At 41.9% G+C, this 15,823-nt stretch overlaps 1 protein-coding gene across 1 annotated transcript in view; it reads left to right on the top strand.

The window, feature by feature from the left end:
• The window catches only part of adgrb2 (adhesion G protein-coupled receptor B2), a 232,919-nt gene that overhangs the window by 150,150 nt on the left and 66,946 nt on the right, over nucleotides 1-15,823 (top strand). The window contains exons 13-17 of the mRNA XM_079571360.1: nucleotides 1,215-1,365; nucleotides 2,781-2,791; nucleotides 7,125-7,212; nucleotides 7,982-8,084; nucleotides 12,301-12,344. Of these exons, the coding sequence (XP_079427486.1) occupies nucleotides 1,215-1,365; nucleotides 2,781-2,791; nucleotides 7,125-7,212; nucleotides 7,982-8,084; nucleotides 12,301-12,344 (397 nt within the window). The remainder of the gene's footprint in view (nucleotides 1-1,214; nucleotides 1,366-2,780; nucleotides 2,792-7,124; nucleotides 7,213-7,981; nucleotides 8,085-12,300; nucleotides 12,345-15,823) is intronic.

Below are 15,823 nucleotides of genomic sequence, written 5' to 3'. Positions count from 1 at the left end.
ATGTGCTCACGTCGCCTGGTGCCGGTCAGCAAGCGGGCCGCTGCGTTTTGGACCATTTGTAGCCTCGTAATGGACGCTTTGTCCAAACCACAGTATAGAGCATTACAGTAGTCTAGACGAGTGGTGATGAGCGCATGTACTGCTTTTTCAAGTTCGTTTAGAGGAATGTAGGATTTAACTTTACTTAAGAGGCGCATCTGAAAAAAGCTAGTTTGGATGACTGAACTAATTTGCTTGTGTAGTTTAAAAGAGCTGTCCAACATGACGCCAAGATTCCTCACACATGGACGAACATAAGGAGCAAGTGGGCCAAGCAGAGCAATATCTGCAGCGTTAAAATTACCAAATAACGCCATCTCAGTTTTCTTTTCGTTAAGATTTAAGAAATTTTGTGCCATCCACTGTTTTATGTCTTGCAGACAATTTGACACGGTTTGGAGCGAGGTAGATTTTAGAGGCAGATAAACTTGAATATCATCTGCAAAGCAATGAAAAGAAAGTTTGTGTTTTTCAAAAATCAAACCAAGTGGTTTACTCATAGTTTAATGTCTTCAATGAGAATCACACAATGTAGATAGCTGATTGATTAAAAGTGTTTTTACTTACTGTATGTGACTTATCGTAAACACTTTTACAAGATGGAATTAGCACGGTGCTTAAAAGTGTAATGGTAATTATTTAACAGGACACCTCTTCATATATGTCATGGCAATATGAATAATCATTACCTTTACCCTACACCCAGGCAAGCTCTTACCCAGTGAAAACGACTGTTGGTACTTAAATCACACGTTTTCTTGTTATATAATGTCTATAATGACCGAAGAATATAAACTACTACTACTACTACTTGATAATTATAAAGAAATAGGGCATTATCTCCTGTTATTCCATAGTTACATACTTTTCCAACCTATTGCCATGTCGGTATTCTATTGTAAAGTAAAGTGCAACCGACGTGTCCATCAGTGCTGCTGGGGCAACCTGAAAACCTTTAGCCTGCTGGATTAGCCTTTAATGTATGTCTGCCTGTAATCAATATCTCTTTGGGAAAAGCTTTGCAAAGATGTGCAAAATGATCCAATACCCAATTCCACATTCCACCTGCCTACATGCAGCCATTTCCTGAACTGTCTGCATTGATACAGCATTCTCTGTTATTGTTTCATACTGCAGTCAATTTCAGGCATTTGCTCTGTGTCTTGTTCTGCCAGTGATAACCATTCAGAGAGAGCCAGTGTCAGCAGTTTCCAGCGATATTAACTTTCCCATGAAGGGCCGCAGAGGGATGAAAGACTGGGCCCGGACTGCGGAGGACAAACTCTACATCCCTAAGGATGTCTTCAGCATCCCGACTGAAGGCAAGTGCGCTAGCAAATAAACACTCTCCTCAAAATTGACCGGGGGTTGGCAGTGGCTTAATGGCCCTAAGCTTACTTCCAAATGTTAGTAGTGATGTGAAGTTCGAGAGCAGTATGATTCCCCCGTGAGTTCAAAGATTTGCATATGGACATGGGGTGAAGGGGCTGCTGAAGGACACTGAAGGTAATATTGACTTTGAGATGCTCTTGGGACTGACTCTAGAAGATATGTTCAATCATCTGTGAGACATGCTCTACATTCGTGACACTTGGAGGTTATCAGTCATCCGGGTCATCGTATAGTTTCTCGTGTATAAGAAAGGGCTCTTGTCAAAACACAACCATCATCTATACCCAAAAGACCAAAGAAAGAAAGAAAGACAGAAAACAAAATCTCAAAAGTGTTGTGTCCACTTACCTTTGGGCACTGTTTTGACTTTTTGGATCAAAGAGAAACAGGAAGTAAGCTCCAAAGTCATTCTTCTAACATTGTTATTGTTATTCTGTGTTTTGTTTGCCGCTTTTGTTCAGCTAAGCCTTGAGTGATGCCTTCTGTGTAGCTTCTCTATTCATAATGGCGGTATAGCAGTTTCAATAGGTTAAATGGAGCATTTAGCATGGCCACTGATTACAGTAATTAGATCTTGACAATAGCGCGTCCCTGATGCTTCTACTCCAATTTGTTCATTCATTTTCCATTGCCCTGACAACTTTGGGAGCTCCAGAGCATTTGCTTTTGCAGTGTTTGGTTCAGTGTTGTGGAATCCTAAGAAGTAAAACATCAACAAACAAGATTCAGTCATTTTCATATAACCAGGGACACAAAAGCTTGTGTTAGATATTTCTTGCAGGTGGAAGTAGAGAGTTGTTTATATCCAACAAAAAAATACTATGGCAGGTGTGATCCACTTGCAGCAAAAGCAAAGGTCACATCTCTCAGGAAATTACAGTGGCCAACTTTCTGACATATCTGTTCCAGGCCAAATGAATGTTCAGAGCTGCTGCAAGTCAAGAGCTCAGAAGCACCGGGACCTTTGACCCGCGCTGATGACAGGGTCTGGCTTTTGATTGGCACCCCGTATTGTGACCTCACAGTGACTCACCTCAACTGGCCTTCCCTCTGTCTCTTTAATCAACATAAAAAGTGGTTGTTTACTGTGGGCTGCAGATTGCATTTAATAGAACAATTTTACGACTTGTTTTGTTCGAGGTTCGGGTTCATATTTACGGCTATGGCAAATGGGTTTATCTCAGGATAGAGAACACAAACACAAAAAGGGTAAACGATTATCATATAATGGCCAATCCTGGGCCGGCACTTGTCATTGGATTATAGATTTATTTTCTTTGATCATCTTATGACCATATCTGAAACTGTCATTGGCCAATGGAAACTGTTCCATCAACTGTGGACATCAGACAAGAGACACGTACTCTCATGAGATCCAATTCTCTCTCAACATTCATTCACAAATGAAATTCAGAGAAAACATGCACTTAACTGTTGTCAACTACCTCACACATCAATCTCTAAAATTGAGAAGAAAAATAATAACTCTAATAATAAATAACTGCTTGAGTGCGGCGGTGCTGGTGGGCACCAAAGGCACTTTCTATTTTGCCTTTCAGCTACAGAAATGTTTTCAACCAAGTTGAACTAAGATAACAGACACCCCATAAATACAGTATATGCAGTATAATAATCCTTTTACCTCCATTAGTCTTGCCTTTAGAAATGCATAATTGAAAGCTCCCATTCCCTTTGCTGTTACTCTTTGTTTTGTTGATTAGAGCTTTAGTGCACTTCAGTGAAATGCTTACCAATATTTATACTGGCTTTTAGCGCTGTATACTGAAAACCTGCTTTGTGTTGTGGAAAGTATAAATAAGTCTTTTTGATTTATTGTCATGATGGTACATTCATGATGATCCATTACAAGGTTTGGCCAATGTCCTAATATGGCAGGTGTTGACAATAGCATTTAGTAGATCAGGACTACAATCTTCCTCCCATGTACAACCTCCACTTTGCCATTTGCTGCTTTGTGAACCTCTTCCGCTGTGCAGGATATTGTCTGTTCCTGGCTTTAGTAAAAGGCTGTGGCACATTGACATTCACCGGGTTGAGGACTCCCGTTGATTGGCATCAGTTTGTTTGGTTCATTTAGCCTGTAATGAATGCCCATCTCAGTCGGGCAGCTTAAACATGCTCATAAGGACCAGAGCCTCAAAGTGAGAGCTCGCGAGCGCTCAGGGTTCACATGCGCACAGCCAATTGATAGGTTCATGAGCCGCTTCACTGGTCGGAGGCGGCCAGTGTTCTGCACTTATTTTCGAGGTGACAAACTCTTTCACAGACTTCTCTTTATCCTTCCACAAACACACCAAGACAGCACAGTGTGTCTTTCCATCTTGGGGCTGTATCCTAAAAATATTGGGGGTTGCAGTTCATGTTTTCAGTCTGAAGTCCTTCAACTTGGATGTGTGTAATGTTGCAAGGTTACATTACCTTTTACACACCGCACAACTTGATCCGTGTCATTATTGCTAAAATGAAGACAGTTTTGAACATACTTTAACATACACTACAGTCAGCCAGTGCCAGGAAAATAATGTATTGTTTATTCTTGGTTGGCCTTGGCTTATTAGGTTTGCTTTGGACTATTTGGACTGAACATTTAAATCTAAATGAAAAGGCAACTCTTATTTTTGTGATTATTTACAAAGCCACAACAGTTTGCTCTGCCCTGATTTTGATTCCCCCTAAAGGAAACACAAAGGTACGTTTTCTTCTCAGTGGCTCCGAGTGCTTACTCAGAGTGACATGTTACGTGTTAAGACGTGTCAATGAAATGACAGTTTTGCGAGGTGTCTGACAGATCTGCGTCAGCTTCGTCTGTTGTCTGAAAAGATGTTCTCTACAGTTTTTAGTTGCCCCAGATTATGCATTATTCTTTCAACTTTGTCAAAAACTACTTAAAGCAGCACTTGTTCATAAATCCGTTCCTTGTCCCTCTGGGGGTAATACAAGTGATAATGGGATTATTGCAGGATCTTTCATCTATCCCTGGTGTCTCTGGCCAGAAAACCACATTTGCAGCTTTCCCTGCTCCGACCCGGAGGCCCCAATACACACTAATGGAATCATGAAGAAGAAGCTAGCAGGCTAACAGGCAAAGCGAACTACGGGCGAGCGCCACTCAAACAGTATTTATAGCCAAGTTTGAGTGAAAAAAATTATCTACATTGTGTAAATGGATGTACAATATCCCTCTCTCCCTTTGTCTTTTCTGTCAGCGTAGTATTTACTCTCACGGACAATTAATGTGTAAAAAAACGTAACATGCTACGACACCTGCAGTGGCGCTTATGGCCTCTAGGGGCATGAGTTACTTAGTACTGCTTTAAGTGTATACCTGAATAGGGTAGAACGCAATAATAGCAGTGTACCCGCAACGTAACAATGCATGCATATCCTGGCAAAGGCATATTCTGTTATACGTGGATTCTCTTTTGGAAACTTAAATACGATAAAAGTGCACCGTTTCCCTTTGCTGTTTCATCTTTATGCTAAGATCAGCTAATAACCTGCTGGCTCAAGTTCTGCTCCCTAAATCGGCTACAAAAGTGTGACTCTTATCTCATTAAAAAAGTGGTTATAGCCCTATTTCACCATCAATGAATTGGAAGTGTGGTGGGAAAAGCACAATATAGAATTTCAAGCATCTAAGAGCAAATAGTGAATAGTCTATTCTATGTAGCAGGCATCAGCGGTGTTGATCCTACTGGAGAGAGTATGCAAGGCAGTTTTGACTTTCAAGAACCTCACAGTAGACAGAGGGAAATGCAGTGACAGGACCTGAAGTAACTAATGTCGAAACGCAAGCCTCCCATCTCAGATTAAGACGATCAATTACGTCCCGGGATCAGCTCTGAGCATATATTTTGCTGACAAACGGCGCATTAATGTTTGCGTTTAGTGACAGATGTTTTGCCATTTCGCCGAATTACAGCTGACCACCAATCATGCCCGATGTGGAGGGAGGCTTCGGAAGAAAAAAATATTGCATTGGCCAGAAATGAAAGTTTAGTGATTGAGGACTTTTCGTGGTATTAATCAAATGTAGAAACGCCATTCGCCCACCCCCCCCACCCATTCACACACTCACACACACACACACGCACACAAACTGATTTCGACCCACGCGCTCTTCTCATTTGCATGCTTCTGCAGACACTGTCCAATTAGGATCCATCACTCTGCCAGGCTTTTCTCTCCTGACTTTGATCTGATTTTTGCGCCGTCTCCAACTCACAATAGCGGGATCTTTTCTTTTTTTTTTTTGTGTCTTTGGTTTTTCCTCGTCTGTTGTGCATAACTATCTTTCTCTCTTCCTCGAGTATTTAGCTCTTAGGGGCGGCAGGCAGACAGATTTCGGATGAGTCACCCCCTGCGTCTGATAGCATCTCCGCTCCCAACCCCCAATTTTGAACCGATGCTCCTTCATCACTCCCTCCGTGCTGAAAGGGCAAAGGAGGGAGTGGCGTCTCCTGCCATGAACTCAGCGCGTTTCTCCAGCCCGCCCCGTGAGAACTTGAGACAAAGTGACATTTACAGAGGGACTGTATACGTCTCAACGGGAGCCTCTGTGCTCTTTGTCGTGAAGGGCTCGGGAAGAAAAAGAAGGGGAGACTGGGGAGGCTTGTTGCGAAAGATTTGTTAAAAAGGGTGGAAAAGTTGTTGGAGAACTCCGGCGAAATATAGACAAAGATGACAAAGGGCGTTCTTAAGAAGAGACTCGTAGGGATTTGAGACAATGCACAGAGAAAATGGGGCAAGACAATGGGAGCTGCGGCTTTGGACTTCATTAAAACGGCTTTACAGGCCCTTTTGGAGAAATAACACATCGACATACACAACACTTGGAAAGCCACAATGTACTATGCGCCTATCTTCAACGGAGCAGCATCAAGGCAAACTATCTATCTGATGATGATGGAAGTCTGTGGATAGGTGTGTCTATTCACTTGCCTTGAATGGCTTACTGGAGCCTCACATATACTATTCTCTACATCAAAGTGTTTTACATCAAGCAACCATTCACATTCTGAAGCACACACCATCGTCCGTTAGTTTATAGAGAAAATGGGTGAATGTAGGAGAAGACTACCTCGCTCAAGGACACAGATGTAAACCACATCGTACCACCTGACACCCAGCCTCACTAAAAACTCTGGAGGAGGGTAGTGTCTCAGCGGGAGGCCGTTCTCAGCTGCTCGGCCTCATGTGAACAGGTGGATACGAGGACGTCATAGCCCTATCTGAACACTGACTGGACAAGCTATCTCATTATATTGTTGACACCCCATCGTTTTCATTTAGAAGCAGATCGAGAGAGGACATGACTGCTGAGTTTTCCTGGAGACTATTGCCGTGTTAACTGTGCCTAATTCAAGTCAACTCTACAGCAATTCCTCTGTGTCATTTTCTGTTTTGCATATTGTGCACATGACACATACTTGCTTGGAATAAAATGAAAATGCAGACACATTTTTAAAGGTATCTTTCTTTTTGTACAATGACAAGAGGGCATATCACACCATTTTCCTTATTGGATAATACAGTTTGAAAAATAGTACAATGGTTGCGATGTAGTTCTGATTTTTTGCTTTTTTTTGACTATTCCTTTTATTGCTCTTATCTTTCAGCTACTGTGTTGGCACGCGGACTGATGTACTTCCTCTGTGTTCTTTGATTTTCAGAAACGGAGACGGACTCAGAGTCTCCAATGTACTATGTAATTGGAGCCATCTTATATCGGACTTTGGGCGTCATCCTGCCAGCACCAACGTAAGTGCCTCAAAGAACGCTTATAACATTTCACACTATATACTATTTCCACATTAGAATTTCTACCTTTTTGACATTTCAAAGCAATTCTCAGACTTTTCTATATTTCTAAGAACACTCCTATTCTTTTGCTTGACACTTCCGATGCTGTACCTGCCAGGTCCTGCATCACACTTAATGGTTGGTTCAAAAATGCCTTGTTATCAGACAAGTCAATTCTTCATTCTCAAAGAAAGTACATTCACGATTGCCTTCTGTTTAGTATTCATTGTCAGTCTATTTCTGGAAAAGCACAGGGATTTTCATTTTGTGTGTCATAAAACCTCAGTGGAGCAGGAATCTATGGTGAATGCGGGGTTGTCAAACGGTATTGTGACACAATTGTGTTTGTGCTGGCCCTGAGCCCATAGATACAGGTCAGAGTACTTTATAGAGAAAGAGTGGCATTTATTACGGAGCTTCTTCTCTATTCTGCCTCCAGCTCAAGAATGATAATTTGTTCAAGGTTTTGTACTTTGATAAAGGTCTTACCATTCAGTCGCATGGCTCAAAAGGAATAGATCTTTTTGTTGATTATATTCATTTGGACTAAGTGATGGATGAGTTTGTTTGAGGTTTTTTCTCAATATTAAGCAGCAATCATTCTGCACATGTTACGCTGATTTTGTTCTCAAACCACTCAAAATTAAACTTGACTATGCTTTTAACTTAGATTTTTTTGTGTGTATAGCAATGGAATAATCTAACATTATAAACATTTTATTTATAGTCCACCTGCAGTGATCAACTCCAAGATTCTCACAGTGACAGTGCGTCCTGAGCCACAGCCCAGTGAGCCCATGGTTGTGGTCGAGCTGTCGCCACTGCTGAATGTAAGTTATTCCTACATTCGCCATCTCAACTCATCAGGCCATCCAGAATATTCTACAGCATTGCAGCATTATTTGATGTCATACAGTCATATATCTCCATGGGCAATCCAATGTTTCTTGATCTTGTTGTCATTGTTTGAGATTTAGTTTACACATTTGCCACATAAATGCTTTCCTCTGACAACAAATCATTGCTTGTCAATTGAACCACTGCCCAAATTATATTTTAGACTGTAAAAAACCTGATTTAAATACATAGAAATTACTTTGATTCTTGCCTAGATAGACAAGCTGGCTAGTTCTGTAGCCTGTTTGCAAATTAGGGATCAGCTTGGCAGACATCAATCTATCAATCACATTTATTGGATTGCATGGTTGGTTAAAAATCTTTACTGAATGCACAGACCATTTGAGCTTCTACTTTGCATAGTTATTACCATGTAAAAGTTACATCTCAGCAAAACACATTTGCACATTTTAGTGCCCCCTAAGCCGTAATACTTTATTTTACACTACCCTTGATACATTGTACCTAACTAAATTTAGTACAATACAATGTGCTCTGAAACAATGTGTAATAACTTGTACCTATGGGTTAGATACACATTGGAATGATATGTATTAGTTGTTTGTAGGTACATAATGTAATAAGACATAACTCTAACCTTAAGCCCTAACCCTAAGGGTCTCATTATGTACCTACAAAGTACTAATACACGTTATTCCATTGTGTATCTAACCCATAGGTACAAGTAATTATACATTGTTACAGAGCACATTGCATTGTACTAAATTTAGCTAGGTACAATGTATGAAGGTCCATAAAGTGATACCGTCAAGACTGCTTTCTCCCTTTTGTTTCTATGGTTATGCCATTACGTGACTGCTGCCCATCTGCGAGATTCTACCAAGATGTATTCAAACTTTTCAAAGCCATCTTGTTTAATAGATACAGTGACTTAGTTCCACCAAGGCTGTTTCCTGCCTTCGGTTAAGAGTGCTGCATACTGTTAAGTGCCATTGCGCTCAGCCTATTGCGCTGAATAATAGCATATAAGCGTTTTGGATCTCTTTGTATCACAGCATCTCCTGGTACCTATTGACTGTATATCAGTGCACATCATGTCATTACAAGCAGCATTTGGGGCGTCTTGAAGTTGGCAGTGCAAGTTTAATAGGGGGCACTCTTCAAAATATCAACTAGACTGCTTTCATTAGGCATTGTGCGGAGGTGAAGGTGGGCAGGGTAGGGAAAATAATGCTGAATATTTAATGGTAAACAAACTCGCTGTGCTGTGCTAATGTATCCAAATGAACTGGAGGTCGGAAATATTGCTGATGTTTCATTATACATATTTAGTATTCATCACCGTCTCATGACTCTTGCCTCCGTCTGCTGACTCATTACATAACAGAGCCGTAAAGTGGGCGCCATGCCTTCTATGCTGCGGCGGTTTTTATTTTTTGCCATTATTCAACATAGTGGAGCAGGGCCTTGCATAACCCCCAGTCTGGAGGATGATGTCTTAATGCTGAACGTGGCGTGCTGTGTCTTAGCGGGAGGTGCGATGCTGAGAACGCGCTCAGTAGAAACAAAGCACAGTGCTCAAACACATAGGCAACATATTTAAAGGATTGCACGGTTAAGAATAACAGCTGATGGAACTGCAGGATTTTCAACACCATCATAGAAAATATGTATCCTATCAGTAGCAAACAGCAGTACAGTAACTAAAAGAACTACTTTCTTTTAACTTCCTGTTTTTGAGAATTAAACTGTCATATCCTCAAATGAAGATGGCGGTGCATTAATACCATGAACACCTAAAGCATTTACACTGCCACTGAGGCATATGGAAAGAAAACAAAACAAAAAAATCTGTTAGAATTATAAGCTACGCAGAAAGACTATTCAAATGTGTTATTGAAAACAGCCAGGGGTTTGCCATCTACTTGCGTTTTTGTTTCATTCGGAGAAGAAGTGGGAGGCGCGAGGCTGCCGTCATGTGTTTAAGCTGGAGTAAATGCTGACCTTGGCTTGTGATGCTGAAGCAGCGCCATGGCAACAGCTGCTACAGGCTTCTCTGGATACAGAACAGAAAGGGGCTCGTGTAGTGGTCACGATTTGTACACACAAGTCTTATGTGCTGCAATATTAAGCCTACAAACTGACAAACCTTGTGTTGTAGCGTTGTCTTTTGCTTTTGTTTATTCATTACTTTGCTTGCTTATTGCTGTTAGGGGCTCATAAGTTGCTAGAGCCCATTTTGGTATTTTTACCTAATACTAATTGAATACTAAATGGTCTATATTTCCTTCTTAGTAGTTCTAAAAAAGGATAAAAGACACACGTTGGTGTCTTTGAGGGACATTGTTAGATCTGTCCCTGTTACAGTGCCGATGCCACAGAGAAGGAGCCCATGGAGAGGGTACATGGATGTCACTTAAGCTGCAGCGAGCAGTCAGACATGACATCCCCTTGATTGATAAGGCCGCGCTAACACAGAGGTCTATGCTAACATGTGATGTCCGTGACAGCAGACGAACAAAGCACTGTCATCCATCAATCGCAGCTGGCCCACTTGTGATCCTGTCTATATAAACATTGCATCACTCTTGTCCTCTGAAGCCATGCCACGCACAAAGTCGCGGTGGACGAGGTAATTCATGAAAGATCACTTTTTGAACTGTTCACAAAGCAGAAACGACCTTGTCCTTTTGAAGTCGATACACCGCTAACTTGTCCTATACTTTTTAGTTGAATGGAAATGTTACCAATCGCAGGAAGTTTTTACCATAACTGTAAGCAGTGCCGTTGCATTATATATCACCGATCACACTCACTAACCACTGAAATAATCATTTGAGTTCAGTTTGTTTAAGCTCCATTCTCCATATAAAGTAAATGATCTGTCATGTCCACCTGTGCCATCAGGGGGAGCTCTTCTATTCACATAAACCTCAATACAAAAAGCAGACAGCGCCAGGGCACAAAGACCAAGAGGGATCCATTTCCCCATCTCAGACCAGTGGAACAATGGCATTTCAATTGTGCGGCGGTGATGAATGGCCGTGGTGCAACACTTTAAAAGAATTATAAAACGCAGCACTCCATCTGACTGCAGATGTCACTGACTCATCGTTTCCGCTCGCAAGCCAGTGTTTCTGAATGCAAGCAAACAAGAGGGAGATGTGGCGCATTGAGAGTATTTTCGTAATGTTTTGCGGACAGGGGTGCTCAGGTTGAAGAGGTTCAGAGATGGCTAATCCCGAAATCATTTAAAAGAGATTAGGGTTTGTCTAGGCCCATATTGATAAGTGTCAGCCTGAGTATCGAGAAAGTCATCGATTTAGCGATTGTGTCCTGGTGTGTCTTCATTTGCCACCACGCGTGAAAGGAACTTGATTAATGTGTAATCCACCTGACTCTTTGACCTTATTGGCTGCAGGGTCAGATGAGCTCCTGCCTCTCCTCCGGTGGTGGGTGGGTTCAATCCCCATAGGACCAGTCCACACGATCCCGTATTAGCATTCCCTGCAGACTCTTTGAAGGCTTTCTCTCAACGTATAAAGAAAACAAGCATGTCTGTGGCTGGCGCGATTCTGAGTGGACTTTGCCACAGTGTTCTGCTCCCAATATTTTCCTATGGGTTTAGCAGCATCTTGCACATACACTATACATGTTTCAAGAAAATGTGGCGGCCAGTGAGTTATGGACACTGGCGACTTAATTATTTACTTTTTCATTTACCTTCAAGCTTTGTTCTGATTTTTGTCTTGTTGTTGTTGTTCTTTTCTCAGAGCTAATGCTTCATAAAAGACAAGACATCATGCGGCTTTAAAAATTCATCTGACATATTTAAATTGCAACTTTACAATTTCCCAACACCTCTTCCCCCCAACTGTCTGCGTCTCATTGTGCATGAAATGACTCTTTTCCTCCAAGTCATTCCGTTTCTCTCCCTCCTACTTCTTTTCTGCAGCCTATAGTAGCTATTTGTAGCACCATCCTGTGACAATGGCTCCTTCTCCATTTTGCCTTCCTTCCCGTGTCTGTGTCGATCCCTCTCTTTCATTGTGTGCTTACCCACCTCTCCCTAACTCTCTCTATTTCTCTCTCTATCCTCTGTTCTGGCAAACTCATGTTCTGTCTATATGCCATAGTCACAAATAGCACTAAATAATCACCATGTCTCTATCTCTCTTTGTCTTGCAGGGTACATCGGATCCTCAGTGCATGGTCTGGGACTATGGCAACCCGTAAGTTATTTCGTACCCGACTTTGATACTGTGCGTAATGCGTTGTGTTTGATGTTTATCTCATCAGCCCGTGCCCGCTTCCCTTCCCCTAATAATGAACTGAGAGCGGCCTAATCAAGTTGACTGTGACCATGTTAATTAAATTAGTCAATGAGAAACATTATCTCTGTTTCCCTGAGAGTATTTACTTAGTGACACGCCGCTAAAGCTTATTTCACTCAAACTTTCAAACACTGATTTGTCCAGAGCTTTAAATAGACCAAGGGGCTTGTAACATTTAGTTAAATTTAGCCCCGGCCCCATTAGTGACCCGTCGCGCGGTGGTTGTGTGTTTATAGGTCACTGGCTCTTTAGCATCGAAGTGTGCTGTAATGTAAAATCTCTAGCCAAGTGCATAATGTCAGCAGCACAATTGATCATGCCATCCCCATTAACCCACATGCAAGGCCTAGTGCACTACACTCCTGCACTCGGGGGTTTAAAGGCAGGTCACAGACTTGTTCGTGCTCAAATTTAAGACCTGCTTTGAGGATGTGATACACCGACACTGAAGTAACACATTTCACAGTGGTGCATTTACACCAGATTGCACACTGTAGTAAATGTTTTGTATTAGAATCGAGTACTATTTTTAGAGGGAAGTGCGACTCTTAAAATAATGTCTATTTCAGCGGTTTTGACGGTTCATGAGAGAGGATTGTGTTGATTAGGATTTTTGAACTGGCCTGGATGGTTCTGGATGGATGTATTTGTGCGGGCTCTCGTTCATCCAGGGAGTTTTCATCATAGGGAAGCTTGACATCGCCGACGAGACTGAGCAGCCACTGACAGAGTCGTGTAGTGTACTCCAAATTGTGCCAAGAAGATTTGCATTACATAGGGGAAACCAAGTAGCCTATCTTTAAGAGAAGTGCCCAGCGTCACAGGGAAAACAACCCTAGTCCACAGTCGGCTGTGCATCTCCATCTAAAAGCCACTCTTTTGAGAAGTCGAAATACTAGGGACAAGAGATGGTTTGAGAGAGGGGTAAAGGAGGCAATTTTTGTCAAGTAGCAGCAGCCCAGTCTCAATAGGAGTGGGGGATTGAGGCATGCCTTGTTCCTTTTCTATAATGGCCTCCTGAGATCAAGGGAACAACCGTCCTTTGTTAATGCTAATTGAGCATCACACCTCTCAGTCTCGGCATCAGAGCATTGCAAAGACTTACTAATTGAGTTATGTGTAAACAACTAAGTTGGTGGGGCCTGAGTCGTATTAAAGACCTCTCTAGCTTGGGTCTACTTGTCACATGTTCTGACCACTAGAGCTAAGAAGAAGCTTCTGCGCATTGAAGCAAACGGTCCTTAACTGAACTAAACTCAGCCCAGGCGATGCTTTGAAGCTTCACTACTCTGGATGGATAGAAAGCACATGATTGAAGGCAAGAAACCTGGCTGCAGAATAACGGCTTCTAGTCCATAGTTTGGTTTCAGTTGCTCAGTCAAACTACACACATTTTCATTTGTTGCCTATGTTAACCTTAGCAAACATTTAGGCCATAAGGGCTACTGCAGGTGTCGTAGCATGTTACAGTTTTTTACTCATTCATTGTCCGGACTCCGTGAGAGTAAATACTACGCTGACAGAAAAGACAAAGGGAGAGAGGGATATTGTATATCCACTTACACAATGGAGATATTTTTTTTCAATCAAACTTGGCTGTAAATACTGTTTAAGTGGCGCTAGCCCACAGTTAGCTTTGCCCGTTATCCTGTTAGCGTCTTCTTCGTGATCATTAGTGTATATTGGGCCTCCGAGCCGGAACAGGGAAAGTTGCAAGGGTGGTTTTCTGACCAGAGACACCGGGGGAGATGAAAGACCCCACAATCATCCCATTGATACTTGTATTACCTCCTGAGGGACTACGAAAAGGATTTATTAAGGTAAACAAGTTGCTTAGTACTGCTTTAAAGGCCTGTATGATAAAAATAGTAGGACACGGCACAATGAGCAGTTAACTGTAGCTGTAGCCAACAGATTGCACAGTGAGAGCACTCTCATCGTGCACACAGGCTCTCATCACTTGAGAATAAATAGCGCAGTATTGGTTGATGATTAATTTGGCCCATCAAAATCGGCACACAAATCGCAGAGTTAAGGCTTGGCTATTTCTGTAAATGACCACTGTAAGAATGTTGCTGTCTTGGAGAACACAAAATTAAACGAAAAAGGAAAAATGTTCCTGATACTTTTATTTATCTTCTTTTATATAAAATTGGACCAGTGAAAGGTACTAAGTCAGTTCTTCAGCACACATCCCGTGATGCTGGGAAACAGAAATTTATCAAACCCTTCTCATCAAGGTGGGGAGGGACGCGCTGAACAAAGTCAATTAACTAGCTGGCAGATTACAGCTGCAATCAAATTAAACTTTCACACATTACGAGGGCACAGAGCCAAACGCAATATAAAGTGTCAAAGTGGCTGGAGTGTCTATCAACTCAGAGGCTTGTGGAAGGCGTCCAAGGGCTGCATGTGTGTTTGTGTGCCTGTGTGTGTGTGTGTGTGTGTGTGTGTGTGTGCGTGCGTGCGTGCGTGCGTGCGTGCGTGCATGTGTGTGTGTGCGTGCGTGCGTGTGTGTGCACTGGGATAGTGCGTGTTTAGAGCATAGACTCCAGATAGACATACTGTATACAGTATACATGCAGGTGCTCTGTCAGAGTAACAACCAGCTGGCCACTGTCCAAGATGTGCCATGCCTAAAGCTTATCATGCAAGTGCTGAAAAAGACTTGGCACATTACGAGAAAATATTGTTCAATCATATACATGCAACATGTACAGTGGAAAGAAAAAGTAAGTACACTGTTTGGAATTTCTCACATTTCTGCCTAAATTGTTCATGAATTGTGGTCTGATCTTCATCAAAATCATAAGAATGAGTAAACAGTGTCTGCTTAAACTAATACCTCCCAAACATTTACATTTGATCATATTTGTATTGACCATAAGATGTAAATATTCACAGGAGAGCGTGGAATAAGTAAGTACACCGCCTGAATCTCGATGAACTGCAGCTTTCACTGCTCTGTGGACCCTTTCTTTAAATCTCTGTAATCTGACTTTGGATCCAGCACTTTTTCTGTCTTTGGATGTGCATGCCTATTTCTTTTTAGCCAACAAAAATATGCTTAGTGACCAATGTAGGCAGAAATTTGAGAAATTCCAAACGGTGTGCTCACTTTTTCTTCCCGCTGTATCTGTTGTCTGCCATGTACAAATCAAGGTTTATCCCCTGGGCCCATTCACACTGTGAGCTTATACCATATGGCCTCTACTTAAATATCCAATCACCAACAGCTTCCATCAATCAGAAATGCTAATTGCTATGTACGACGCTGGCTTATATTAATTACCATGCAGAGACCACTCACTGGGTCCATTAGATGTTTTGAGCTTTCAGTAAATCCCCTTTAGTCATCACCATTTGGATGTGCAGAT

Source organism: Gobius niger (assembly GCF_951799975.1).
Source record: "Gobius niger genome assembly, chromosome: 14".
Lineage (NCBI taxonomy): Eukaryota > Metazoa > Chordata > Actinopteri > Gobiiformes > Gobiidae > Gobius > Gobius niger.
Note: the sequence above shows the minus strand (reverse complement) of the source record. Positions and strands in the feature narration are given on the sequence as shown.